The sequence below is a fragment of the Ursus americanus genome, chromosome 28, assembly GCF_024610735.1.
Source record: "Ursus americanus isolate L20-20 chromosome 28, mUrsAme1.1.p, whole genome shotgun sequence".
Taxonomy (NCBI): Eukaryota; Metazoa; Chordata; class Mammalia; order Carnivora; family Ursidae; genus Ursus; species Ursus americanus.
In genome coordinates this window covers 26,520,391-26,548,009 of record NC_142154.1, presented here as the reverse complement: position 1 = coordinate 26,548,009, position 27,619 = coordinate 26,520,391, and the positions used below count along the sequence as shown (strand labels likewise).

Below are 27,619 nucleotides of genomic sequence, written 5' to 3'. Positions count from 1 at the left end.
TTTTTTTTTTTAAGACTTTATTTGACAGAGAAAAAGAGAGAGCACAAGCATGGGGTGTAGCACACAGAGGGAGGGAGAAGCAGGCTACCCATTGAGCAAGGAGCCCCATATAAGGCTAGATCCCAGGACATCCCAGGACTTCGGGATCATGACCTGAGCTGAAAGCAGTCGCTTAACCAACCCAGCCACCCAGGCGCCCACATCCTCGTCTCTTGAAGGTAAACTTGATTGATCTAAACTAGAGGTTCTCAAACATTGTGGCCTTAGGACTTTTTCACATTAAATAATGACAACCCTAAAGAGCTTGTTTATGCGGGTTATGTCTATTAATATTTGCAATATTAAAAATTAAAACTTTTTAATATTCACATAAAACAGTACATCCAGATTAACAAAGACTGACAAAATTTTCGTGAAAAAATAACTGTGCCCCCCTCATCCAATAGTGAACAGTTGTGGCATTGCTTTACATTTTGCAAACCTCTCATTTCTGGCTTAAAAGACAGCTGGATCTGCTTCTGAATTCCATCTGTTGCACCATCACATTGTGTAGCCTCTGCAAAAGTCCACTGTACACTTGTAAGCAAATGAGAGTGAAAATGGCAAATGATGTTTTAGGAAAATAATTTTGACCTTAAAAAAACCACTGGAAGGGTCCTAGGGGTCTCCAGAGTTCCCCAAACATACACTGAGAACCTCTGGTCCAAACTAATCATAATGATTTCTTTCTATCAGCCATTAGTTTAGTTTAGGGGTGGATACAAGCCCCAGTTGTAGCCAAGGAAAAGTGAAGAGCAATATGCTTGGATGGGCGGGGGAGGCTTCTAAAAGATAAGACCATTATCTACCTCTGGACAGAGTAACATGGCTACAATATCCAGACATAACATTAAATCCAAAGACGAAGCCAACATGGAAAAAAATCTCAAAGCAGCATAACAAAGCCCAGATGTACCAGGCCTGGAGTTTTCTGATTTCAGGACTTCTTGTATGTGAGATAACTTGATAATTGTGTGTAAGGAGGCCACAGGAATACTAAAGAAGGAGCAGACTGTTGTAACTGGGGGAACTAGGGACAGCTATGGAGAAACAAGCACTTGGATTTATATTAAGGAATGAGAGTGGGAGAGGGAAAAGGTTGAGGAAAACCTGAGTATACCAAGTCTGTGGACACCATTTCTGGGTTCTCTGGCTTTCTCTTGTTAAATCAATCTGCCTGTGTTTCTCTCAACCCTCTCCTCACCCAATCCCACCATATATAAATCGTATTTCAAAAAAAAAATTCACGCTTGGCTTCAGGTGTTTGTAAACTCTAGTATCTCTTATGAGGGAAAAGTAACAAAGTTATTTTTTAAATGGTTCTTTATTCATAAACTTGATGCAAGTTTACAAAATTTACTGTACATTGCCAAATAAATCTGCAATGAAAAATAAACCCAAAAAAACAAAGCATGCCATATGTGCAGCTGTCAATCTGCTAGCCGTCAGGATATTAAAGAATTCAATAATGTATTCAAGATTTAGCCTTAGGTTTAAGGAACTTTAATGCTTTAAAGAATTCTGCCTGGTCACTTACTATCTCAGCAACTGGCAATCAGAACTTTATACAAATGTAACCAAGTAAACAAAAATGCCAGAAAATCTTTTTCTACTGTCCTCTTAACCAAAATAGAACAAAAAGAAATTAAACACACACAATAATGCAGAAGTCCCAAGTTTCTCTGATGTGGTTTACAAAGTTAAAAACTGAAACTTAGAGCAAATGCGTAGGAAACACTTTTGAATTTTGTAACTTGTATGTGCAGAAAATGTGCTTCTGAATTTCATTTTAAAAGTGCTTAATAACTAGAATTTACTTTTAAATCAAACGCGGGTAGAAAAAAAATTTATCACCAACCAAACAGGACTGATTCAGGTAAGGCAATGAAATAGAGGTACACTGATTTGAGTCAGGTTTTATAAAAGAATGGACATATGTAGAGTTCCTATTAGTCTTTCAATGCAAAAGCCATTGTTATGACTATAGCAAAACTTTTACGAGTCTCCAAATTAGATATCTTTTTGTACTTCACTGTGCAGCTTTTGCTCAAGGATTCTGTCTTTGTGCCAATCACTTTACAAGTTTATTAGTTTAAAAATGATTGCAACATCCCGTTAATAAAATGGAAACGTAAAATAAAATGATTTAGTATTTTAAATAACTTCAAGCTCTTACTGCAGTTCTTCATAAGAAATACTGAACCAACAAGAAGCAGATTCAGCCCAGCAAGACTCTGATGCCCCAGTGGAAATTACTACTTAATTTACACAGCCTTTGCTTTGCTTTGCCTAAAAAGTACAATACAACTGAATTAAGAGCGTATCTTCGGGAAACAATTTGTATCTTCACCTAGCCATAAAAAGTTTAATGATTTAATGAGTAGGCTTCCTGTCATTATTTTGGCAATATCAAAAAATGGTTTTAATTTGAAAAAGCTACTGTGATTTAGAAGACCTTAAACTTTCTAAACCAATATTAAACATCAATTTAACTTTTATTGGCTCTAAATGGAACAGTATATTGCAAGTCCTCGTAACACATGAGCTCAGTATGGGGAAGTTACCATATAGTCACAACTTCTGTAACCTGATGCTGACTTGTCTGCTTAACAGATTTTTCAAGAAAAAGAGATCATGAGTGGCCAGTATGTGTATTTATCACAAAAAATACAGTAAAGGCCCCACTGCTCAGTCCAAGATGCCTAAAATGAGCAAAATGAAAAAGGCTGTAACTCATACTGGATGTCAATTGACAGATTATCCACTAAAATATCTATTAGCTAACGTCTTCGGTACTGCTGTTAAGGGGCACTCAAAGCTTGTGTCTGCATGTTGGAAAGATTTTCTTTAAAGCAACATTGGTCCAAACATACGGCAGTCAACATATTTAGCCATCTTCCTTTGGAGGGGTGTACCAGCCTGAAACACAATGGAAAAAAAAGTTAAAATACCTTAAGTTAGCTAGGAGAAATGGCATTTCATTTAAGGTTAACTACTTTCTCTACTCATATTTTTTTTGTTTAAACCTGTTGTAAAAATTAAACTTATACTTGGGTTGGTAATACAGCATTTTGATATGTGCACCACATAAAGTTATTTTCTACGAATAAATTGTACTTGAGTTTTCAACATAACATCTCTATACTAGTCAAATTTCTAGCTAAAGATGATAGCATGGGACAATAGCCTACAAGCTAGGTTTTATCTTCCATTTCAATTGCGTAAAAGTAAACCTCACTGAAAGTAACTATCCCCCAAACAAAATGCTGGCATTTTAAAAGAAGAAGAACCTGGATTGTCAGTAGTGCAATGATATCATTTCCCCAGTGAGGAAGTCATCTCAGCAAGTGCAGTGACTATGCCGAGGATCAGAGTTAGCAGCAAAACCAACCTAGAACCCATTTCCTGATTCTGAATCTACTGCTCTTTCCCCAAAGCTAAGCTTATCCACACCCACACTTTCTAAAATACATTTCCATAAACATTTTTGAAGTGACTACAATGTTTGCTTCAACAAAAAAATAAAAGAAAGAGAAGAAAAAATGTGATTGTTTCCCAGACAACAAAAATCTAAGAGAAAGGCTAATGAAACGAAGTACTGCTTAGCATGAAATGGCCACTGGAACACAGCAGGAAATGTACCAAGGTAAGTGGAGCGCCCACATGGTTATGAAGTAGCATACAGGTACCAGTGGATCTACTAATTTAGTGTGCGGTGAATTATTATCATGAAAACCCAGCCTTGTCCTCAGGTTTTATCATTTCCTTCTTCAGAGGCTTGAACTGTTTCAAATATTATTCTTTCAGAAACAGTCAGTGAAAAAGTGAAGAGTTTGCTCTGTGATTAAAAGTGAGCACAAAGCACAAATAGTAACTCACAAGCTACCATATTTCTAGTAAAGAACATTTTACTGTAAATACTCTCCTTCAAGAAAACTACTTCCTATTTCTTTACTCTGCACAAAAAAGCATCAGTCTTACTACTGTAATGTGTATCTCGTTATCAGCACTTAGTTACAAAGTGCCATGCGTATACACTATTCTTTTTCCTCACAAGTTTGGTAAGACAGATATGCCTTTGTAGAGATAAGGAAACAGAGGCTGAGAGGTAATGGGACTTGCTCAGAGACATGGAGCTAGTGAGTAACTTAAATGGCACTTGAAAAATCAGTCTTCTAATTCCTCTTTTTTTTTTTAAGATTTTATTTATTTATGTGACAGAGAGACAGCCAGCGAGAGAGGGAACACAGGAGGGGGAGTGGGAGAGGAAGAAGCAGGCTCCCAGCAGGGGAGCCCAATGTGGGACTCGATCCCGGAACACTGGGATCACGCCCTGAGCCGAAGGCAGATGCTTAACGACTGCGCTACCCAGGTGCCCCCAGTCTTCTAATTCCAAATCCCCATCACTGTTAGAGACAACAACTCAAAACATGCATTGTGAATACAAGCAAAATTTAAAGTAGAATAAAGTTTATGAAAGATATTTTGAGTTTTTAAAACTTACAACTCAAATACTCTTAAGTGTATATATACTGAAATTAGAACTATTTTTACTTGAATAGATAAATGTGTGTAACTCTCAAAAAGCATTAAGTAGTCTGAAGATGTTTCAGAAACAGTGGTTCAGGATCCTGATTACATTTACTCAGCATCAACAAGAACTCCACCTGTACAATCGCCTTTAACTCAGCTCCTATCCTAACACCACACATTTCAAGTGAGTAAAGTGATTCATGCACTAATCCATTAAAAAATCTTGACTCTGACTCAGGTTCTCAGGCCAAGTATTAAGGATACAAAGATTTTTGAATGAAGCACAGTGTGTGCATCCTCAAGTTAAACTTTTTCACTGTGACAACAGTACTTTACGAAATTAAAGCAAAAACAAAAATTAACAGGGAAAGTTATCAACAGTACCTTATATAAAACTTCTATAAATGGTAATAAATACTTATTGAATTAAACGTACCATTTTTCTCATGTATCTGTACAATGGAATTATAGGATTGTTGGGCTCTTGCTAGATTATATTGATTCTGAAAGAGAATTATACATTTTAAATAAAAACTGTAAGTAGATGAAAATTATTACAAACAATTTATGGATGCATCACCACTATGCTAAAAGAACACAGGAAACAATTATATTTCCATTTCAAAAATAATTTTCACTTAAAACCCTCATTTCTCAATTCCATTATTCTCTACCACTTTAGAGTAACAAAACCAAAGTTGTACTACAATAAAAAATCTACTTTAGCTTCACATCTCATTTTTATAAATCCTTTTAGCACTGGACAAGTATAAAGCTAGTTCTAGTGCCCCTCTTCACTGATGAATCAAAATAAAGGCGGCTATCTGGACATGAAGAAAACTCAAACTCTCTTCCTCATACTTTCCATCCCCCCAAAAAACAAAAAGAAACACACACACAAACAATAAACCCCCACCAAAAAATACAAAATATGACCTTTAGATAAGGTAACATTGAGCTTTAAGGACTATGCATATCAATGACATCTTGAGTTAAAAATCTAAAAAATATCTTATCCTAAGTGGCACCGAGGCATTACTAAAGGAGTCCTCTTTTGGTAGCCTCTTTACATCCTCTTCTAAAGGGCCAAATTTAGGATTAATTTGGTCTCTATCAGTACAACGGAGCAACATCTTAACCTACAATTAATATATATCATGAGCATTCTTCATAGTGGTACACGCCTATTATGTCATAGAATTTAATAATAAATTCACACAGCACAAGAATTAAAAACATATAAGACATTCTAAGTGAAAATTCTCCTTCCTACCTGTCCTCCAACCATCCAGTTCCTCCTCTCATCCGACCTCCTTTTCCTACTCAAGTTGACTACTATTAGTTTCTTGTATCTCCTTAAGATTATATTAGCAAAGTCATGCATAGCGCATTGTTGTTAGCCACCATCCCCTGCTTTTCCTCCCAACAAATGGTAGGCAGCATGCTACAGACACTGTTCTACCCCTTCTCTCACTTAACGCATCTTGGACCTTGTTTCCCATCAGTGTGCAAAAAGCTTAATCTTTGTTTTTTTAAATCATGAAATAATCCATTGCATGGAGAGTCAAATACTTTATTGATCCCCAACTGGTGGACATTTAGGTTATTTTCAATATTTTGTTGTTACAATGTCACAGTGAGCAACCCTGCACAAATATTTCCAAAGCACTGGTAAAAAGTCCTTGAGTGGAATTGCTGGGCCAAAAGACATCTATGCCTTTGTAATCTTGAGGTGTTGCTAAGATAGCTCTCTACAAGACTGTATAAATGGGCTTGCCTACCTGTCATGTGTGAGAATGCCTCTACAGGGCTTCACCAGAGTGCTCTTACAAACCTTTGTTATTTGTGACAATATCAGAGGTGGAAGATGATCACAGTGGGGGTGTGATTTGCATTTCTATTACTGAGTGAGGCTGAGTGTGTCTCCAAATGTTCGCAAGCAATTTATTTCTATTTCTGCAAATGGATTTTTCTTTATTTCTAGAGTATAGCCTTTTTCAATTTCTAAGAGCTCCTTAAAAATAGTAAAACCCTCCCATAATGCATCTGAAAAACAAACATAAAACATGCCATAGTGTTATCTCCAAGTTAATGAAAAGTAGTGTTTTCCAGTTGGTCTCTATGTTCAAAGGACAAAAATACAAGAGAAATAGATTATAAATGACAAAATACACATCCATTGGAACTTGGAAATGATCAAGAAGCAGTCACTTCCTAACCCTACTGCCCACTTACAAGATAAGAAGAGAAAAATAAGAACATTAGCCTTCCCCATTCTCAGTTGTCAACAGCATGATCTTCAATTCTAGTTTAAAGAGAATGTCACTGCAGAGGCTTTCCTGTAACAGCCCTTTCTGTTTTCTACTTCTGCTGACCTTATTAACCCCTTCCTTCTACTTTTTTTCAGCTTACTTCATTGTCCTAACACTGAGTCAGAGGCTGGTTCATTTTTATTCTTTTTTTTTTTTTATGGATTTTAGGGCAAGGAGCTCTCATTTAATTTCTAGTATGCAGTGATTTCATTATCGCTGTTCTCTAGCTATTGTGCAGTTTTCATGTCAAAGCCCCATTAAGGGCTATTTAAGTTTCATAATTCCACAAAAGGAACATTTGTTTTCTGATTGTTATTATAGTTTTTTTTTTAAGATTTATTTATTTATTTGACAGAGAGAGAGACAGCCAGGGAGAGAGGGAACACAAGCAGGGGGAGTGGAAGAGGAAGAAGCAGGCTCCCAGCAGAGGAGCCTGATGCGGGGCTCGATCCCAGGGATCACTCCCTGAGCCAAAGGCAGATGCTTAATGACAGCCACCCAGGCGTCCCATGATTGTTATTATAGTTTTTAATTTAATTAGGATCAGAGAATGACGTCTGTCCTCCTTACACTTTCAAAATTTGAAGTTTTCTTCATTGACCAGGATTAGTTTCATGAATGTTCCAGACAAAGAGAGAGATAGATGACAGGGAGAAAGAGGAGAGAAAGAAACAGGGACAGAAAGAAAATTTTAGAATTTCCACTATGGTTCTAAGTATTTTTAAATTTTCATATGATTTTTTAACTATGATTTAGAATTGTGTTTTATTTCCAAATTCATGTGGATTTTTATCAATCTTTTCATTACTGACTTCTAACCTTAATTGCATTGTATTCAAATTCTATGGCTTGTTTTTAAATATTAATTTATGATTTTTTCCCCATATTCCATAAATGCTTGGGAAACATATAGTACCTAACTATCAGGCACAGAGTTCTACAATTGTCCATTTGACCAAGCTTAATTTGTTATTCAAGTCTTCTACATTGTTCACACATTTAACTTACTATGAACAAGGTACATTAAAATCTCTCACTATGATGGTGACTTGGTCAATTTCTCCTGTGGTTTCACCAGTTTTTAAGTATAGTCAACACACCATTATTACTATTAGTTTCATTTATCAGGTTTTTAATCTGTATTTTGATTTTGTTTTAATAAGTAAATAATTATTATATTCTCCTGGTAAATTGAGACTTTTATCATTAAGTAGTCACTAATGCTTCCTGCTCAAAAATTTTACTTTGATACTATATAGCCATATCTTTTTTTTTTTTTTAGTGTATGCTTGGCATATATTTATCATCCTCTCCTTAAAAAAAAATTCAATCTTTTTCTAGCCTCACAAGTTTTTAAAAAATGATTTATTTATTTGAGAGAGAGAAAGCATGTGTGTGTGTGAGAGAGAGAACACGAGCAGAGAGAGGGGCAGAGGGAAAGGGAGAAGCAGGCTCTTCGCTGAGCAGGGAGCCTGATACGGAGCTTGATCCCAGGATCATGATCCCAGGATCATGACGACCCAACCGACTGAGCCACCCAAGTGCCCCTCTAGCCTCACAACTTAAACATACTTTTTTAAAAACTGCTAGATTTTGTTTTATTGATTCAATCTAACTGGTACCTTCAGTTCATTTATACTTGTGACTTGCCTTTACCACCTTACTTTCTGGTTTCTATTTCTTTTGTTTTTTAACATAATTTTATTATCTCCTCCTAGAGTTCCAATAAAACATTTTAGACCTCAATCTGATCATCACCTCTCGACTTGTACCATAATGTCTATTCCCATGTTCTTTTCTGTGCAACATTCTGATTTACTTCTTCTAATCAATTAATTCTCTCTTCTGATACCTAACCCATCTATTGTTTCTCATTTCAATTATATTTTTCATTTCTGTAAATTCTATTTCATTCTTTTTCAATTTGTCTCATTATTCCTCATGGTCTCATTGTTTGATCAACTTTAGGATTCTTTCTTTTTTTTTACATTATGTTTTTCAAATAACTATTCATTTTCACATAACTCTAATATCTGAAGTCGATTCTGTGTATCTGATAATTCCAAAACATAAAGTCTTAGGGAATATATATCTTATTTATTGTTTCTGCCAATTCTCATGTATGCTGGCTTACTTGTGTGCCTGTGATTCTTCAGGAAATCCATATTTGCTTTAGCTTAACCTTTAAGAATCCTGTAGGTCTAAATCAGAAAAAAAGCTTTCCTCTGAAGAGTATCTGTCTGCTTCTGATGAGAACTGTGGATACAATTAACTTGAGAGCATTTCAGCCTCCTTGGAGAATCTCAGGATCATGCAAGGTTCTCACATTTGGCTTGCCAACCTTGCTCATTTATAAATAAAAGACTTAGTACAGGTAGCACCTCCCCCTCTCCCTGAAGGAAAAACCAAAACCATCTGAACAGGATCACTCACCAGAGCATTCTGTAGGTAAGTAACTGGAGGTCTGTGGGCAACATGGAAGGACAGGTGCATTTCCTGATTGTAGAAATAGTTTGGGAGCTGCTCCAAGAGTTGTGTGCGCCAGGATTTCACTATTTACCTCAACTATCATGCACTCTACGTGGTGAATGACATTTATAAAGGGCACTACCTTGCCTATCCAAACCCCCGAATTCTTGCTAGGTCATGATAGCAGAACTCTACTTTAGAAGGCTCTCTCACCACTACAGCCTAGAGTTAACGTTATAGCCGATAGCCCATGTTAACAGACCAGAAAACCAGCCTGGCCAACATCCTCCTGCCGCATGGCTTGCTCTCAGCTCCTGCTGGCCGAGCCTAGGGGAGCAAGCTAATGGCAGCCTGTACAAATGACTCTTGCCTGCACAGAGCTGCAGATCCTCAGCAACATCAATTTGATCCTTTCTCCAAATTTCATGTGTGCTAAGAGGCCATTTTTTGTTTTCCAGGACTTATGTATATCATTTTAGTAATATTTTCAAGAGACAAACTCATTCATTTCTTTTGAACCAACAGCTGATACATCTTTAAAAATATTTAAGATATTTTTGAAGTAGTAGTTATAGGTCAAACAGAAGTTCAAAGAACACAAATGATTTAAAGTCTCCCTCCCATCTCTAACCCGCCCTGTCAATATTTCAATACCCCCTTATCAGAAATAGCTGTTAATACTCTCTTGAATATCTTTACAGATGCTTAAAAAAATCTATATATTAATAGATCCTTGTCTGTCTGTCTCTCTCTCACACACACACACACACACACACAAACACACACATATGGTAGCATATTTTTAATGAACACCAGTTAGCATGTTATTTGACAGTATTTTTAAAGTTAGTGTTCAGACTATTTCCTGTAGAGTTTAAAATCCTTTAAGGTAAAACTCCTATTACATCATGTAAAGTTTCCATATTCTTAATGATACTTATTAATAAGAAGAAAAAAATGGAAGAGTGAAGTTTTATCATAACAATTCATTCAAAAAATTCACCTTCTAAGACATACTTTTATATGCAAATGTGCTCGGCTACCTGACTTGACATTCTATATAAAATGGTTCTATTATTTACTTGCTAAGAAACCTATAAATCATGGAAATGTAAGGGTTGAAAGCAATTCTACTGACATTGAGTAATTCCAAGGGAACTGTGCACCGAACAGAGTATTGGTATTACAGAATTTTAAAGCTAGAAGAGACTTAAAATATCCAGACCAATTGTATTTTAGGTAGATAAAGATGCCTAGAAGAGGTAAGTTTATACAGTGAATTATTAGTAAAATGTTCAATTACTCAAAATGACCATTGTTCTAAGCCTTTTACATTCTCTTTACAAGAAAAGCATGCTAATTTTTTTTTAAAACATGATGAAATTTAACATCAAGTTCTACATATAAATAAACGCCAGGAAGAATTTTATTAAAAGACCAGAATTATACCAAATGTTAATAGTATTTCTAGATAGTCAAATTACAATTGACTTCAGTTTTTTGTATTTTTCTATGTTAGAAACCATACAGTGAGCATAAATTTTATCATTACAAAAAAATAAAATTTGATGTCTTACTCTATAATCACTCTGACACGTTTAACACACCTAAAATATACACAGTTAAGAAATGCTAGTTAAATGTAGTTAAGCAATTCACTAGACTTTATAAAAAATGTTATTTTGTTTCAGTGTAAAGAAACAGCTGTTAAAAGAACTTAAGTAAAACAGTTATTATATAGTACTATCCCAAATAAATGAGTTTCATAATACCCTTTTCAATTTTTTGCTTCCTCTGTGAGTTAAGATCTAGTGGACTCATGCTCTGATGTGCAATACAGTTATAAACACACATTTAAATTTCGTACTATTTGGATACACATTTAGCACAAAATTCACACAGACCTTTAAGAACATATGTTAGGTCAGGATAATTTCCATCAACAAATATTTTTGCAAAGTGTATTAACTTGGTCCATTTAACTGTTTACAGATAACTACAATTAGACACGGAAAGAGGTTTCTGACAGTGACTGAAGAACAGAACTCCATGGGTAAGAGCAGAGACTAACACCAGACTGTCTGGTTCCAATCCTCGTTCTGCCAGCTGTCAACTTACACAAGTTATCTAACTTCCTTGTGCTCCAGTTTCCTCATCTACAAAATGAGGACGATAATAATATCTACTCTTACGTCAGTAAAAGGACTGAAATAGTACCTACAAGTAAGAAGTTTAGATCAGAGCCTAGCATATAAACGCTCCCTAGGAATTAACTATTATAACATAATCTCAATGTTTGAGATTCCTTTGAAGGAAACTTCAAAGTACATATAATTTTTAACTTATTAGTATGTACATACCAATATTAGATTTAAAATTATAGACATGTTTACCTATAATAAGAATAACAAAGACTAAAAGAACAAGAAGAAGCCTCATAAGGTAACAGAAAATATATATTATCATTTATGTGATCTTCTTAATAAAAGTACCTTGTTTGCTCCAAACTGCACTCTGGCTTTGCCTTTGACTAATGTGGCATTGATCTGCATGATAACTGATTCTATTGAGTAGGCACTGCTCCAGCCCTAGAGGAAGAAGAAAACACTTCTGTAAAACACAATGGTACTCTTGATTTCCACTTTGGCAAACTTGACAAAATGGTACATAACAGCTTGACAATAGCAAGACAATATTAAGAAGACTGTATACAAGAGAAAAAAGTTGGACTGTTTCTAAAACCTTGTAACACAAAAAACAAACAAAAAACCCTACGTTCTAAAAATCAAACATAAGCAAATTATAACCTTATAGAAACATCGTTCTTAGAACACCTCTCCTTGCATAGATTAAGCACCAAGTACAATGTCATTTTATTGGTTTGCCCTAAGTAGCTTTTCATTATTAAAAGTAGGTGCTCTTCAAAACAATTTTTTTAAATAGGTGGTATTACATCAGAGCTTTTCCACTCAGAATCTAACTTACATCATCAAAACACTCCCTTCAGACTGAAAAATGAGTACCATAAGAAAACAGTCACCTGTTTTGTGAGAAGTTCCATGCATAGTGCTCCACCACCCAACACATACCTTAAAAAGAGAAAAGGAATCATATTTAATTCTCTAGATCTCAATGTTCCTTCTTAATTTTTAAAGGGCCACCATCTAAGAAGTATGCATACAAGTAAAGGGTAGAAGATAACATGCAAAAATGAGAACAGTGGTTAGGGTTCTAGAACCAAAAGGGTAGTTAAAAAAAATTCTAATATCATTGCTTTATTACAGTCTTAATTTTTTAAAAAAATAATGGTTCTTAGAAACAGAATACTTAAAGACTCTAAGGACATCAGAAACTAGGACCTTAGCCCTAAATATTCCAGAGAATGGGAATGTTATATTCATCTGAAAATGTCTCTACCATGATGTTAATTAGCCACTGGCACCAACTTTACCCTATTTATAATAATCAACAGGACAAGGTATTTATGGTTAAATTGCTTTTATCCATACTTTCGTGAGGATCAAATGGTTATGACCACAGAGCCTCTCTCTGGGACTCCCCAATTTCTCTTTCTAATCCTAAGAACTGTTCTCTGAACTAGACAACTTTTGGGAATTTCCCAGATCTCTCTTAGGAAATCCTTATTTAGATCGAGATTATTTAACCTTTAGCCCTTTCTCAAACAAAATAATTTCATTTCTCTTTTAATGTTATTTTAAACTTCAAAATATATGAAATATCATGCCTTAAAATCAAGGAAATGATAATTATAGAAGAAAGTCTGCTAAATCTTGAAAATACATAAGCTAAGACCACAAGTCTGATTAGATCTAAGTGAACACCGAGTCCATTACAAACTTTTTTGTCCTCTGGGACTTTGCCCATGCCTTTCCCTTGCCTGACATTCCTTTGGCTCCCTACTTTTCCAAATGCCATCTTTTCCTCCAACAAAACTTGCCAAGACCATTCTAACCTGTAGGTTTTGCATTCTGGCTAGCCAAATGCATCCTTGAGTTGACTAAACCAAATCACAGAAAAGTAAGGAATCTAAAAACTTCTACTGTAGACCATTATCATTACAGTGAAATTATTCAATAATGGAAATTATTCAATAATTCCCACATCCTGAGGAACTTAAGCAAGTGTCTCCCTTACCTGACTGTACCAAACTCTGGGAACTTCCACAGTTAATGTTTACAGGAGGGAAAGATAAAACACTTCAAAACACTAAATTTGGGTGGAGAATCAGGAGATTTTAAACTTCTTTGTACATTCTCCTAGGTCTCTAAAACACAGAAATCTATCTCCAATCATTTGACTCTCCCACTGGGCTCAAAGAGTATCTTATATATAGTGGCTTTATTATTTTTTTTCTTTTAAGATTTTATTTATTTGACAGAGAGAGACACAGCAAGAGAGGGAACACAAGCAGGGGGAGCAGCAGAGGGAGAGGGAGAAGCAGGCTTCCTGCTGAGCAGGGAGCCGGACGTGGGGCTCGATCCCAGGACCCTGGGATCATGACCTGAGCCAAAGGCAGACGCTTAACAACTGAGCCACCCAGGCGCCCCTATATATAGTGGCTTTAAATAAGCACTTGCAGATTTAACAGAATTAGAAGATCCATGTTTTCTTTTGGATTTTGGTTTCTCCATAAACTGCTCAAACTCCACTAATCTGTTAATGAGTTAACACTATTCTTGATCCTTACACTTCAGAACTGATAAATACAGACAGGGACTCAGAGACTGATCTTAAGAAAAGCAGTTATGTAGACCACGCCGAGTTAAGAATTATCCAACCGCCATCTTTCTTTTTAGCACCCCACTCTTCATTCTGGGGGTGGAGAGTCTTTCAGGTGAGAAGGAGGCAACTTTTTGTACTCAGGCCAAAAGAAAGTACATTTTCTACAAGGCCATAACTACACAAATGTTTGTTGGCTGTCTAAACAAAAGAAACAGTTCTAGTACCTACATAAAAAGTGAGGTAAGTAAACTTTTCCTTAACACACACTATTAGCAGCATGTACACCTAAAAGGAGTGGTTGATTTTACTTCCATAGTGAGTTATATTCATTTTATCAATACATGCTCCAAACCCTTACTGCTCTTTGCCTCCAAAAAATAGTTCCTGTTAAATATTGAGACAATTCAAGGATAGTAGGGGAAAAAAAAAAAAAATCTAAGGATCATTTAAAGATAATATGCCACACATGCAGGCACAGTATTTTCAACTTTAAAAAACTTCAGTTGTGAGGTATCTGGCTTGCTCAGTCGGTGAAGTGTGCGATTCTTGATCTTGGGGTTGAGTTTGAGCCCAGTGCTGGGTGTAGAGATTACTTAAAAATAACATCTTTAAGAAAAACAAAAACAAAAAATAAAAATAAAAAAACCCACCAAAACCAAACCAAAAAAAAACCCCAACCAAACAAAAAAAAAATACCTTTAGTTGCCAAAGCTGTATAGCAAAACACTATCCTAAAGCTTAGCCTCTTCAGGAAATTCATAATTTTCGTTATACTAAGAAATTCTTGCAAGAATGTTTGCTAACTAACCTCTCCGTCCACAAGCTAGAATGATCATTTAAATTACACTGATGAGGGGACAAGAGAAACTATTTATCAGTACTAGAGTGTTTACACAACATGATTAAGTGATCCTAAAAAAGAGATGGGAAATGTAAAATTTTTATATTATAGCCAAATTCTTGACAATAATCACATTAAAAATAAAGAAGAAGAAGAAGGCAGCTTAGACAGGCCACGTAAAACAGACATGACCCTCCTCTTTCTTGAGGTAAGGAAATAAACTATAGATTGTAAGAACAGAGGCTTTAGATAGGAATAAAAGAAAATGCCAGCACTCAAAACCAGACTATTAAGGACATGTTCCCTTGATACAGACAGAAACAATCCATGGTCATCTAGAAGTAGAAATATTCTCTTCATGGATGAGTGGGGCACAAATAATAATTCATATTATGTCAACAAATAAAGAAACCATTTTCAGTTGCCTACAAACAGCCACTCAAAATGTATTAATGAGATAAAAAAGAAATAATCTTTATGATTCTCTCTCAAGTTACTACACTCTGATCCGGACTAAGCAAGAAAGATAGCCAAGTACTGATGGCTCATTAAAATAGCTCATAAAAATACTAAGCCTTGGGGTGCCTGGGTGGCACAGCGGTTAAGCGTCTGCCTTCGGCTCAGGGCATGATCCCGGTGATCTGGGATCGAGCCCCACATCAGGCTCTTCTGCTATGAGCCTGCTTCTTCCTCTCCCAATCCCCCTGCTTGCGTTCCCTCTCTCGCTGGCTGTCTCTGTCTCTGTCGAATAAATAAATAAAATCTTAAAAAAAAAAAAATACTAAGCCTTGGTGGGGGGTGCCTGGGTGGCTTAGTCGGTTAAGCGTCTGACTTTGGCTCAGGTCATGATCTCAGGGTCCTGGGACTGAGCAGTGAGTCTGCTTGTCCCTCTGCCCCTCCCCCTACTCATGACTTGCTCTCTCTCAAATAAATAAAATCAAAAAAAAAATAAAAATAAAAAAATAAACCAAGCCTGGGAATTAGATTACCCTAAATTGTCTCTATCTTGCTAACTTACTATAATTCCCTATCTCATTCATTGACTCACAAATATTTGCTGCACATATATATACTACACACTGAGCCAGGCACAGTATACACTGAAGAAAACTGACAGGACCCTGTGCTTCATGATGTTTACCATCTAGTTAAGATTACAGACGATAAACAAATAATACAAAGTAGGGAAGGAGGACCCAGAGTTCTAGGAGAAGGAATCACCAGGGGGGGCATTTTAAAAATGTGGTAGTCAGAAACAGCATCTGTACAAGTAATGCACAAGTTGAGATTTGTCGGAGTTAAAAGTGTGGTTTGGAGTAACCTTCCAGGCAGAGGAACATAGGTTTAAGAAAGGTTATGAGGAAAAAAAGAGTTTGCTGGGTACTGGGGGCTGAAAGACATTCAGTGGGGCCCCAGCTTTGACAGGAGAAGTGTGGTACGAGAGGATTAGAGAGGAAGCCAAGGGCAAGGTCACAGACAGCCTGTAGAATATGGTAAGAGCACCAACCTGTAAGAGCAATGGAAAGACATGGAAGAGTTTAAGCAGGAGAGCAACATAATCAAACACACATTTATAAAAGATCACTCTAAAAGCTTACATGAGGGAAGGAACACAAGCAGGAGTCCAGTCAGAAATCCTCTGAAGTGGTCCACGTGAGAACTGATGGTAGTAGCAACAGAAATGGAGACAAGTAACTGGATCTGGGAACTCTCTGAGAAGGAGAAGAATTAGAGGACCAGATGTGGGAAAGGAGGGTATAAAGAAAAACACCTACATTCAATAACTGAGATGGGGAAGACCGGGAAAGGAGACTGGAAAGAAAAGGAGTTCAAGTTTTTGTGCTATAGAGTTGGAGATGCCTGTGTAAGAGACATTCAAGTAGAGATGTTACGAAGGCAGGTAGATGGTGCACTGGGTGTTATACACAAACAATGAATCATGGAACATTACATCAAAAACTAAGGATGTACTATATGGTGACATAATAAAAAATTATTATAAAAAAAAGAAAGCAGGTAGACACTGGGAGCAGAAAAGACATATAAAAACATAAGATATGAAACCTGGCACAGGAGATGTTTTGAAGCCATGGCAGCCTTTTCAACAAATACTACTAGAGTAATTGGACCATTAGGCAAAACTCTCTGACCTAAATCTCACACCTTATACAAAAGTTAACTCAAAATGATTCACAGACTTATCTGTAAAATGTAAAACTATAAAACTTTGAGAAAACACAAAACAGGAGAAAATCTTTAGGATCTAGGACAAGGCAAAGAGTTCTTAAATTTGACACCAAAAGCATAATCCATAAAAGGAAAAACATCTATAAAGCAAACCTCAAAGCTAAAACCTTTTTGCAGGACACAAGATATAAAAAAAAATTGTGAATTTTTGCATTTCCATACACTAGTAATGACATAGCAGAAAGAGAAATTAAGAGAATGATCACATTTACAATTTAATCAAAAAGAATAAAATATCTAGGAATAAATTTAACCAAGGAGGTGAAAGACCTGTACTCTAAAAACTCTAAGACATTGATGAAAGAAATAGAAGGTGACACAAATAAATGGTAAGCTATACTATGCTCATGAATTGGAAGAATATTGTTCAAATGCCCATATTATCCAAAAACAATCCATAGATTCACTGCAACCCCCATTAAAATACCAACAGCGTTTTTCACAGAACTAGAACAAAAAACCTTAAGATTTGTATGGACCCACAGAAGACTCTGAAGAGCCAAAGCAATCTCCAGGACAACAAAGCTGGAGATATCACAATTCCAGGTTTCGAACTATGCTACAAAGCTATAGTAATGAAAATAGTATGGTACTGGCACAAAAAAGAGACACACAGATCAATAGAACAGAATAGAGAGCCCAGAAATAAACCCACACATACATGGTCAATTAACCTATGACAAAGACAAGAATACACAATGGGGAAGAAAGACCATTTCTTCAATAAACAGTCTTAGGAAAACTGGATAGCTAGCTACACACAAAGGAATGAAACTGGACCATTCTCTTATATCATACACAAAAATAAATTCAAAACAGATTAAAGAGCTAATTGTAAGACCTGAAACCATAAAACTCCTAGAAGAAAACATAGGTAGTGAGCTCATATAAATCATCCTTAGCAATATTTTTCTGGACATGTCCCCCAGGCAAAGAAAACAAAAGCAAAAATAAACAACTGGCACTACATCAAACTAAAAAGCTTTTGCACAGCAAAGGAAACCATTAACAAACAAAAAAGCAGCCTACTCTATGGGAAAAGATATTCACAAATGATACATCCAGTAAGGGGTTAATATCCAAAATATATAAAGAACTCATGCAACTCAACACCAAAAAAACTAATAATCCAATTTAAAAATCGGTGGAGAACCTGAACAGACGTTTTTCCAAAGAAGACCTACAGACATATGAAAAGATGCTCACCACTAATCATCAGGAAAATGAGAATGTAAACCACAGTGATCTATCCATTCACACTGGTCAGAATGACTACTATCAAAATGACAAGAAACAACAAGTGTTGGCCAGCATATAGAGAAAGGAAACCCTCATGCACTGTTGATGGGAATGTAAATGGTGTAGCCCCTATGGTAAACAGTATGGAGGTTTCTCAAAAAAACTACAAAGAGAAGTACAATATGATCTAGTAATTCCACTTCTGGGTTTTTATCCAAAGAAAATGAAAATACTAATTTGAAAATATATGTTTATTGCATATTGTTTCCAATAGCCAAAATAAGGAAACAATCTAAGCATCTACTGATAGATGAATGGATGAAGAAGTGATGTATATATGTGTACACACACACACACACACCACTATACAATGGACTATTACTCAGCTTCCAAAAGGAATGAGATCCTGCCATTTGTGACAGTAAGAACAGACCTGGTGTATTGTGCTAAGTGAAATAAGACAGAGAAAGACAAATACCACAGGATTTCACTTATGTGTGGAATCTGAAAAATAAATGAACAAACAGCAAAAAAATACAAAAATACAAACAACAAATTTGTGGTTGCCAGGCCAGGGAATGGGAGGAAGGTAGCATGGAGAGTGGGGGAGAATAGGTGAAGAGGATGAACAGGTACAAACTTCCAGGTACAAACTAAATACAGTCACAAAGATGAAAAGTACAGCATAGGGAATACAGTCAATAATATTCTAATAGCTTTCTATGGTGACAGATGTTAACTACAGTTATCACAGTATGCATTTTACAATGTTTAAATTGGTAAACAATTAGGTTGTACACCCAAAACTAATGATATTATTTTTCAACTACACTTCAATTTCAATAGATAAACTAAAAATCTTTGCTCTACAAAATATTGATAGGAGGATAAAATGAAGGTACATACCGGGAGAAATTAAAAACCACATATACAACAAAGGACTACTATGCAGACCATATTACAAATTGTTTTCAAAATTCAACAATAAAAAACAATCCAATTAGAAAACTGGCAAGAGACACGGACGCATATTTAATGGAAGAATATAGTTGCCAAATAAAAACATGAAAAATATTCAATATTAAGAAATACGCATTAGGGAAATGCAACTTAAAACCACATGAGGGAATTCTAAAGATGGAGGAGGAGTAGGAGACCTAAATTTCGCCTGGTCCCAGGAATTCAGCTAGAGAGCTATCAAACCATTCTGAACACCTGCGAACTCAACAGGATATCAAAGAAAAGAAAAGCGATCACTTTCTGCAAGGCAGGAGGTGGGGAGAAGTGAATCTGAGGCGACATATGGGAAGACAAACTGCAGGGGGAGGGAGCCTCTTATCAACCGGCTACACCAGCAAGCGACAGAGCAGCGGAGCACAAAATCAGAACTTTTAGAAGTCTGCTCCCAGTGGCTACGTGAGGGATGGAACCCTCACTGTGACAGTGTGGTCTCGGGGTCACAGGAAGAACAGGGGTGCCTGAGTGCGCCAGAGCTCCCAGGTATCAGAGCGGGGAAGCCGGCTGCAAACAGTGAGCCCAGGAGTGGGCTCTCACCTCGGGGTTGCCATAAACTGATCCGCGGCACAGCCGGGCCACTGCTCTTTGAGCAGCGGAAACTGGGGAGACTCTCCTTCCCTCTGTCCCCTCACCCCCGGGAGGAGCTGCGCAGGAGCCCACTGCGGGAAGCTATTGAGTCTGGAGACTCCAAACGGGCCTTGTGCCAGAGACAGAAATGCTCGGTCCCAGGCCAGGTGAGCGCGGAGTGCGGACAGAGACCAGGGAGACAGGAGTGATTGACTGCTTTTCTCTGAGGGCGCACTGAGGAGTGGGGCCCCGAGCTCTCACCTCCTCCAGGGCCAGAGATTAGGAGACCATCATCTTCACTCTCATCCTCTAAAGCTGCGCAGAAGCGCCTTCAGGGAACAAAAGCTACAGAGAGCAAACCCCACCAGATTACTTAACCTGCCCCCCCCCCAAAGGCAGTACAATCCTGCCCAGGGCAAAGACATTTGAGAATCACTGCAACAGGCCCCTCCCCCAGAAGACGTGCAACAACCTCCAGCCAAGACCAAGGTTACCCATCAATGAGCACTGCAGAACTCGGTGCTAGGGGAATACAGCACAGAGAACTCACGGGTTTTTTCCCATGATTCCTTAGTCTTTCAACTTCAATTTTTTAAATTTTCTTTCTTTCTTTCATGAATTATTTTTCTTTCTTTTTCAACCAACTTATCAATTCATTTTCTAAAAATCTTTTTAAATTTTCATTGTTACAGTCATATTCCATCCATCATTGTATTTAACCTTATTTTTGTTATCTACATAGAAGTTTTTCTTTCTTTAAAATTTTGGAGACCAAAATAGACCCAAAAATCTAGTGTATGGCTGTGTTCTATTCACCGGCCTGATCATACTCTTTTTTTCTTTTTTCTTTTCCCCCCAGTCACGGGTCTCCTCTGATTTGTTTAGTGTATATTTCTCTGGGGTCGTTGTTACCCTTTTAGTATTTTGTTCTCTCGTTCATCTATTCTTCTCTTGGCAAAATGACAGAAAGAAAAACTCACCTCAAAAAACAGAACAAGAGGCAGTACCAACTAATCAGTATGGACATTAGTAAGCTGTCGGATCTAGAGTTCAGAATAACGATTATAAAGATACTAGCTGGACTTGAAAAATGCATAGAAGACACCAGAGAATCCCTTTCTGGAGAAATAAAGAACTAAAATCTAACCAAGTCGATTTCAAAAAGGCTATTAATGAGATGCAATCAAAAATGGAGGCTCTAGGGGCGCCTGGGTGGCACAGCGGTTCAGCGTCTGCCTTCGGCTCAGGGCATGATCCCGGCGTTATGGGATCGAGCCCCACATCAGGCTCTTCCACTATGAGCCTGCTTTAAAGGTGGTCCTAAGAGGGAAGTATCTAGCACTATAAGCCTTTCTCAAGAAACAAGAAAGGTCTCAGATAGACAACCTAACCCTACACCTAAAGGAGCTAGAGAAAGTACAGCAAATAAAGCCTAAACCCAGTAGGAGAGGAGAAATAATAAAGATTAGAGCAGAAATCAACGAGCTAGAAACCAAAAGAACAGGAGAACCACTGCTCTTCAACACAGTACTAGAAGTCCTAGCCTCAGCAATCAGGCAACAAAAAGGAATAAAAGGCATCTGAACTGACAAAGAAGAAGTCAAACTCTCACTCTTTGCAGATATGATACTTTATGTGGAAAACCCAAGAGATTCCACCCCCAAAACTGCTAGAACTCATACAGGAATTCACCAAAGTGGCAGGATATAAAATCAATGCACAGAAATCAGTTGCATTTCTATACCCAAACAAGACAGAAGAAAGAGAAATTAAGGAGTCGATTCCATTTACAATTGCACCCAAAACCACAGGATATCTAGGAATAAATCTAACCAAAGAGGCAAAGGGTCTATACTCAGAAAACTATAGAATACTCATGAAAGAAACTGAGGAAGACACAAAGAAATGGAAAAACGTTCTATGCTCATGCAATGGAAGAACAAATATTGTGAAAATGTCTGTGCTACCTAGAGCAATGTACACATTCAATGCAATCCCTATCAAAATACCATCAACTTTTTTCAGAGAACTGGAACAAATAGTCCTAAAATTTGTATGGAACCAGGAAAGACCCCAAACAGCCAGAGGAATGTTGAAAAAGAAATCCAAAACTGGTGGCATCACAATTTCAGACTTCAAGCTGTATTACAAAGCTGTAATCATCAAGACAGTATGTTACTGGCACAAAAACAGACATACAGATCAATGGAACAGAATAGAGAACTCAGAAATGGACCCTCAACTCTATGGTCAACCAATCTTCGACAAAGCAGGAAAGAAGAGCCAATGGAAAAAAGAAAGTCTCTTCAACAAAATGGTGTTGGGAAAACTGAACAGCCACATGCAGAAGGATGAAACTGTACCATTTCCTTTCACCATACACAAAAATAGACTCAAAATGGAGGAAAGACCTAAACGTGAGCCAGGAATCCATGAAAATCCTTGAGGCGAACACAGGCAGCAAACCTCTTTGACCTCGGTCGCAGGAACGTCTTCCTAGACACATCTCCAAAGGCAATTGGGAAGCAAGGGCAAAAATCAACTTTTGGGACTTCATCCAGATAAATAGCTTTTGCACAGGAAAGGAAACAGTCAACAAAACCAAAGACAACGGGCAGAACGGGAGAGAATATTTGCAAATGACTAATCAGATAAAGGGCTAGTATCCAAAATCTATAAAGAACTTATCAAATTCAATACCCAAGGAACAAATAATCTAATCAAGAAATGTGCAGAAGACATTAACAGAGATTTCTGCAACGAAGACTTCTTAGTGATCTGAAGGGGTACCTCTACCCCAATGTTTATAGCAGTAATGTCCATAATAGCCAAACTATGGGAAAAGCCCAGATGTCTATCAACAGATGAATGGTTAAAGGAGATTTGGTGTACACACACACACACAGGAATATTATGCAGCCATCAAAATATATGAAATCTTGCCATTTGCAATGACTTGAATGAACTAGAGGGTATTATACTAAGCAAAATAAGTCAATCAGAGAAAGAAAATTATGATCTGTGGAATTTGAGAAACGAGGCAGACGATCATTAGGGAAGAGAGGAAAAAATGAAACAAGAAGAAACAGAGAGGGAGACAAACCGTAAGAGATTCTTAATCTCAGGAAACAAACTAAGGTTTGCAGGGGCGGAGCAGTGAGGGTATGGGGTGGGTGTGTGATGGACACTGGGGAGGGTATGTGTTGTGTGGTGAGCGTTGTGTGTTGTGTAAGACTGATGAATCACAGACCTGTACCCCTGAAAGAAATAATACATTATATGTTAATTTTTTAAAAAGTTGATTCTAGATATCCTAATAAAGATATTTTTTAAAAAAACAACCCATAATGAGGTATCACTACCTATCAGAATGGCTAAAATAAAAACAAGTGGCCAAACCAAATATCGGATGTGGAGAATCACTTACACACAGAGATCACTTACACATTCCAGGCAGGAACAGGTAAGGCCACTATGGAAAACAGTTTAACAATTTCTTTAAAAATTCAATATGCTATAATAACTATATGACCCAGCCACTGTACTCCTGGCCAAGTATCCCAGAGAAAGCAAAACACATTCATACAAAAATGTGTACACAAGCACTTACAGCAGCTTTATTTGTAATAAGCAAACACTAAAATCAGGCTAGAATTCCTTCAAGAAGTGGCTGGTTAAACTGTAGTACATGGTACACCATGGAATATTTCTCAGCAATAAAAATGAAGTAGTCATATATGTAGATGAATCTCCAGGGAATCAGGTTGTGTAAAAAAAACTAATTCCTAAAAGTTACAATCCCAAAATGTGGGATTCCATTTATGTAACTATGCTTTTTGAAATGACAAAATATTTAAAAAGGAGGACAGTGGTTGCCAGGAGTTAGTGGAAGTGGGTGTACAGGAGGGAGATGGGTGTGGTTTGAAAAGATAAGAAGGATTCTTGTGTATTTGGAACTTCAATATCTTCGCTGTGGTGGTGGATACACAAACCTACATAGGAGATCAAGTTATGCACAACTTAATATGCACATACACACAAATGAGTTATAAGAAAAACTGGGAAAATCTAAGTTCTGTGGATTGTATCACACTCTCATTGTGATATTACACTATAGTTTTGTGAAATGTTACACTGGCAAAGTGTATAAGGAATCTTTGTTATTTCTTATAGCTGCATGTGAACATACAATTTTCTCAAAAATCTCAATTAAAAAAGGGCCACAGGAACGGAAGGAAAAGAGAAAAGAGAAAGGACCCAGTACCAAACTCTGAAGAACTCCGACGTGTAGAAGTTAGGTGAACAAGGAGTTGCCAGCTAGAGACTGAGAAGAGGCAGCCAGCAGCCAAGAGAAAAATGTTTCGATGTTGCTGAGAAATCAGATAATCAACTATAGTAAAGCCTGAAAAAGGTCCCCTGGATTTAACAACATGGAAGTCCCTGTTGGCAACAGTGGTTTGGGAGGGGAGGGATATTAACCGCTAATGCCAGATGACAGCGGCTGAAAAGTGAATAGGAAGTGAAGGGTGTGATTATATAAACATTGCTGTGGGAGTATAAATGGGGCAGCCACTTTGGAAAAGAGGCATTTCATCGAAAAGTTTAACAGTTACCAGAGGACCTAGTAAGTCCACACAGGTAATATGAAAGACAAATGAAAATATACATACAGATAAAAAAATGTATGTGAATGTTCATAGCAGCATTATTCATGATAGTCAAAGGCAGAAACAACAAATGTCCACGAATAAAATGTGGTATAGCCAAACAACGGAACATTCATCCATAAAATGGAATTAAGTATTAATACATGTGACAATATAGATGAACTTTAAAAACATTTTGCTAAGTGAAAGAAGCCAGCCATAGAAGGCCATATTTTATATGGTTCCACTTATATGAAATGTACAAAAACAGGAAAATCCTTAGAGACAGAAAGGAGATTAGTGGTTGCCAGTGGGGTGGGGAGCTAAAGGGGGAATGAGGAATGACTGCTAATGGGTACAGGGTTTCTTCTGGGGAATTATGAAAATGTTCTGGAATTAGATAGTGGCGTTGGTTACACAACTCTATGAATGTATGAAAAAACCCCCACTGAATTGTACCCTTTCAAAGGGTGAGTTTCAGCGTATGTGAACTGTATCAAAATGAAAGTTATTAAAAAAAAAGTTTGGCTATGATAAGGAACAGAGGAATAACAGCTAGAAGATGGAGGATATAAAATATACGGGACAAAAACTGCCCAATAATCTGGGATACTTGGTCAGGAGTACAGTGGCTGCTTAAGCTCTAGCCTGAGTCTTAGACTGCAAAACTCTGCGTTTTATCAGTCCTTCACATTTTTTAGTACTTCCCAAGTCAGCCAATAAATCCTCTCCATCACTTTAACAGTTGACTATGAAGACCAAGTCACTGTGATTCTGCTTCACTTTAGCGTTCACCTTCCATTCATCTTTCCATTCCTGCTGTACCAATTTAGGTTGTCCTCACTTCACTCTAAGACAAGGCCCTCAACTCTTTTTTTTTTTTTTTAAGATTTATTTGAGAGAGAGAAAGAGAGAGAGAGAAATAGCCTGTGTGAACAGGGGGAGGGGAAGAGGGAGAGGGAGAGGAGAAGCAGACTCTGAGCTGAGGGCAGACAGAGCCCAATGCAGGGCTTGATCTTATGACCCTGAGATCATGACCTGAGCTGAATTCAAGAGTCTGACGCTCAACCAAATGAGCCACTCAGGTGCCCCAAGACAGGGCCAGCAGCTCTTAACTTCTTCTAGGCTTTATGAATACAATCTGTCGTCTTCCACTGTTTCCATATTTCTTTCTAAAACATTCTTTTTCCTTCCTGAACCAGCTAATAAGAGATAAATTCAATATCCACGGGTAATAGTTTGCTTACCAGGAAAAAAGAAAATGAAAACAAAAAACCAAAAAGCCCTATCACCATAATGACAAGATATTTTGTCAGCACAATTTCATACAACTTTTCCATATGAATTCTACCTACCTTGTGTTGTAGCTCAAACTCATCTGGTATGCTATGAACACGTGCTCTTTCCGAGATATGTGAACATATTGACTTTTCAGCTATGTAGATAATTTCCCTTCAATCTCCACCAGGAGGCCAAACTCACTCATACTTCAATGCCCCTTGAGATCCCACCTACTTGACAGTCTTCCCAGATCACGACTACTAGAAGCAACTCCCTTTTCCTTTAACTTCAAAGAACTCAAGTCCACACTACACATTTGCCAATCAATGAAGTACTTAATACTTTTAATGTTTTATTTTTTTAATTAATTTTTTTTTAACTTTTAATCTCCTTTCAGATTGCTGGCCTTTGGTATAATGGAAAAAACACTTTATTAAGTTTATTTGGATAAGTAGAAAGCTGACTTATTATTCAAATCATTCATTTGTATAATGGGATAATAAATAACACCACTGTAGCAAGAAGAAGCAATGAAGAGAAACTATATAACATATTTTTAAACTAAAAATGGCATTATTCAACTTCATATGTTTGTCTTCACAACTAGGTGGTAAACTACTTAACATCATAAATCTTAAATTCTTAGGATTTCTCACAAGAAAATGTGAAAAACCTATGCTGCTCAAGGCTGGATCAATTTCAAAACAATCTAAGAATATTTTTATACATTTATCCTGAACAAAATTTTTCCAAATCTTTTCTTTAATCATTTATAGCCATCCATATGTTTTTATCTAAATGAAACTATATCAACAATAGCAATAATCAAAGGACGAGAGATTTTTAGATCTTATTTTTTTTAATGTTTTTTTATATTTTGTTAGTCACCATACAGTACATCCCTGGTTTCTGAGGTAAAGTTCGATGATTCATTAGTTGTGTATAACTCCCACTGCACCATGCAATACGTGCCCTCCTTACTACCCATCACCAGTCTATCCCATTCCCCCACCCCCCTCCCCTCTGAAGCCCTCAGATTGTTTCTCAGAGTCCATAGTCTCTCATGCTTCATTCGCCCTTCTGATTACCCTGCCTTTGTTTATCCCTTTCTTCCCCTACCGATCTTCCTAGTTCTTATGTTCCATAGATGAGAGAAACCACATGATAATTGTCTTTCTCTGCTTGACTTATTTCACTGAGCATTATCTCCTCCAATGCTGTATATGTTGCAGCAAATGTTGAGAACTCGTTCTTTCTGATAGCTGAGTAATATTCCATTGTATATATGGACCACAACTTCTTAATCCAGTCATCTGTTGAAGGGCATCACGGCTCCTTCCACGATTTAGCTATTGTGGACAATGCTGCTATGAACACTGGGGTGCAAATGGCCCTTCTCTTCACTACGTCTGTATCTTTGGGGTAAATACCCAGTAGTGCAATGGCTGGGTCATAGGGTAGCTCAAATTTTAACTTTTTAAGGGACCTCCACACTGTTTTCCAGAGTGGCTGTACCAACTTGCATTCCCACCAACAATGTAGGAGGGATCCCCTTTGTCCACATCCTCTCCAGCAATTGTTTCTTGCCTTGTCAATTTTTGCCATTCTAACTGGCGTAAGGTGGTATCTTAGTGTGGTTTTGATTTGAATTTCCCTGATGGCTAACGATTTTGAACATTTTTTCA

The 27,619-nt window shown here is 37.1% G+C and overlaps 1 protein-coding gene across 9 annotated transcripts in view; it reads right to left on the bottom strand.

Annotated features, from left to right (window-relative positions):
• Positions 1-341: 341 nt before the first annotated feature.
• The window catches only part of UBE2Q2 (ubiquitin conjugating enzyme E2 Q2), a 71,472-nt gene continuing 44,194 nt past the window's right edge, over positions 342-27,619 (bottom strand). For 6 of the 9 annotated variants that reach the window (XM_087856744.1, XM_087856743.1, XM_087856746.1 and 3 more), the window contains 5 exons: positions 16,536-16,649; positions 12,394-12,442; positions 11,846-11,941; positions 5,009-5,075; positions 342-2,958 (listed from right to left, as the gene is read on the bottom strand). In XM_087856744.1, the coding sequence (XP_087712870.1) occupies positions 2,927-2,958; positions 5,009-5,075; positions 11,846-11,941; positions 12,394-12,442; positions 16,536-16,649 (358 nt within the window). In that variant the 3' untranslated portion in view covers positions 342-2,926. The remainder of the gene's footprint in view (positions 2,959-5,008; positions 5,076-11,845; positions 11,942-12,393; positions 12,443-16,535; positions 16,650-27,619) is intronic. The other 3 variants (XM_045795101.2, XM_045795104.2, XM_045795103.2) reach the window with 1 other exon arrangement.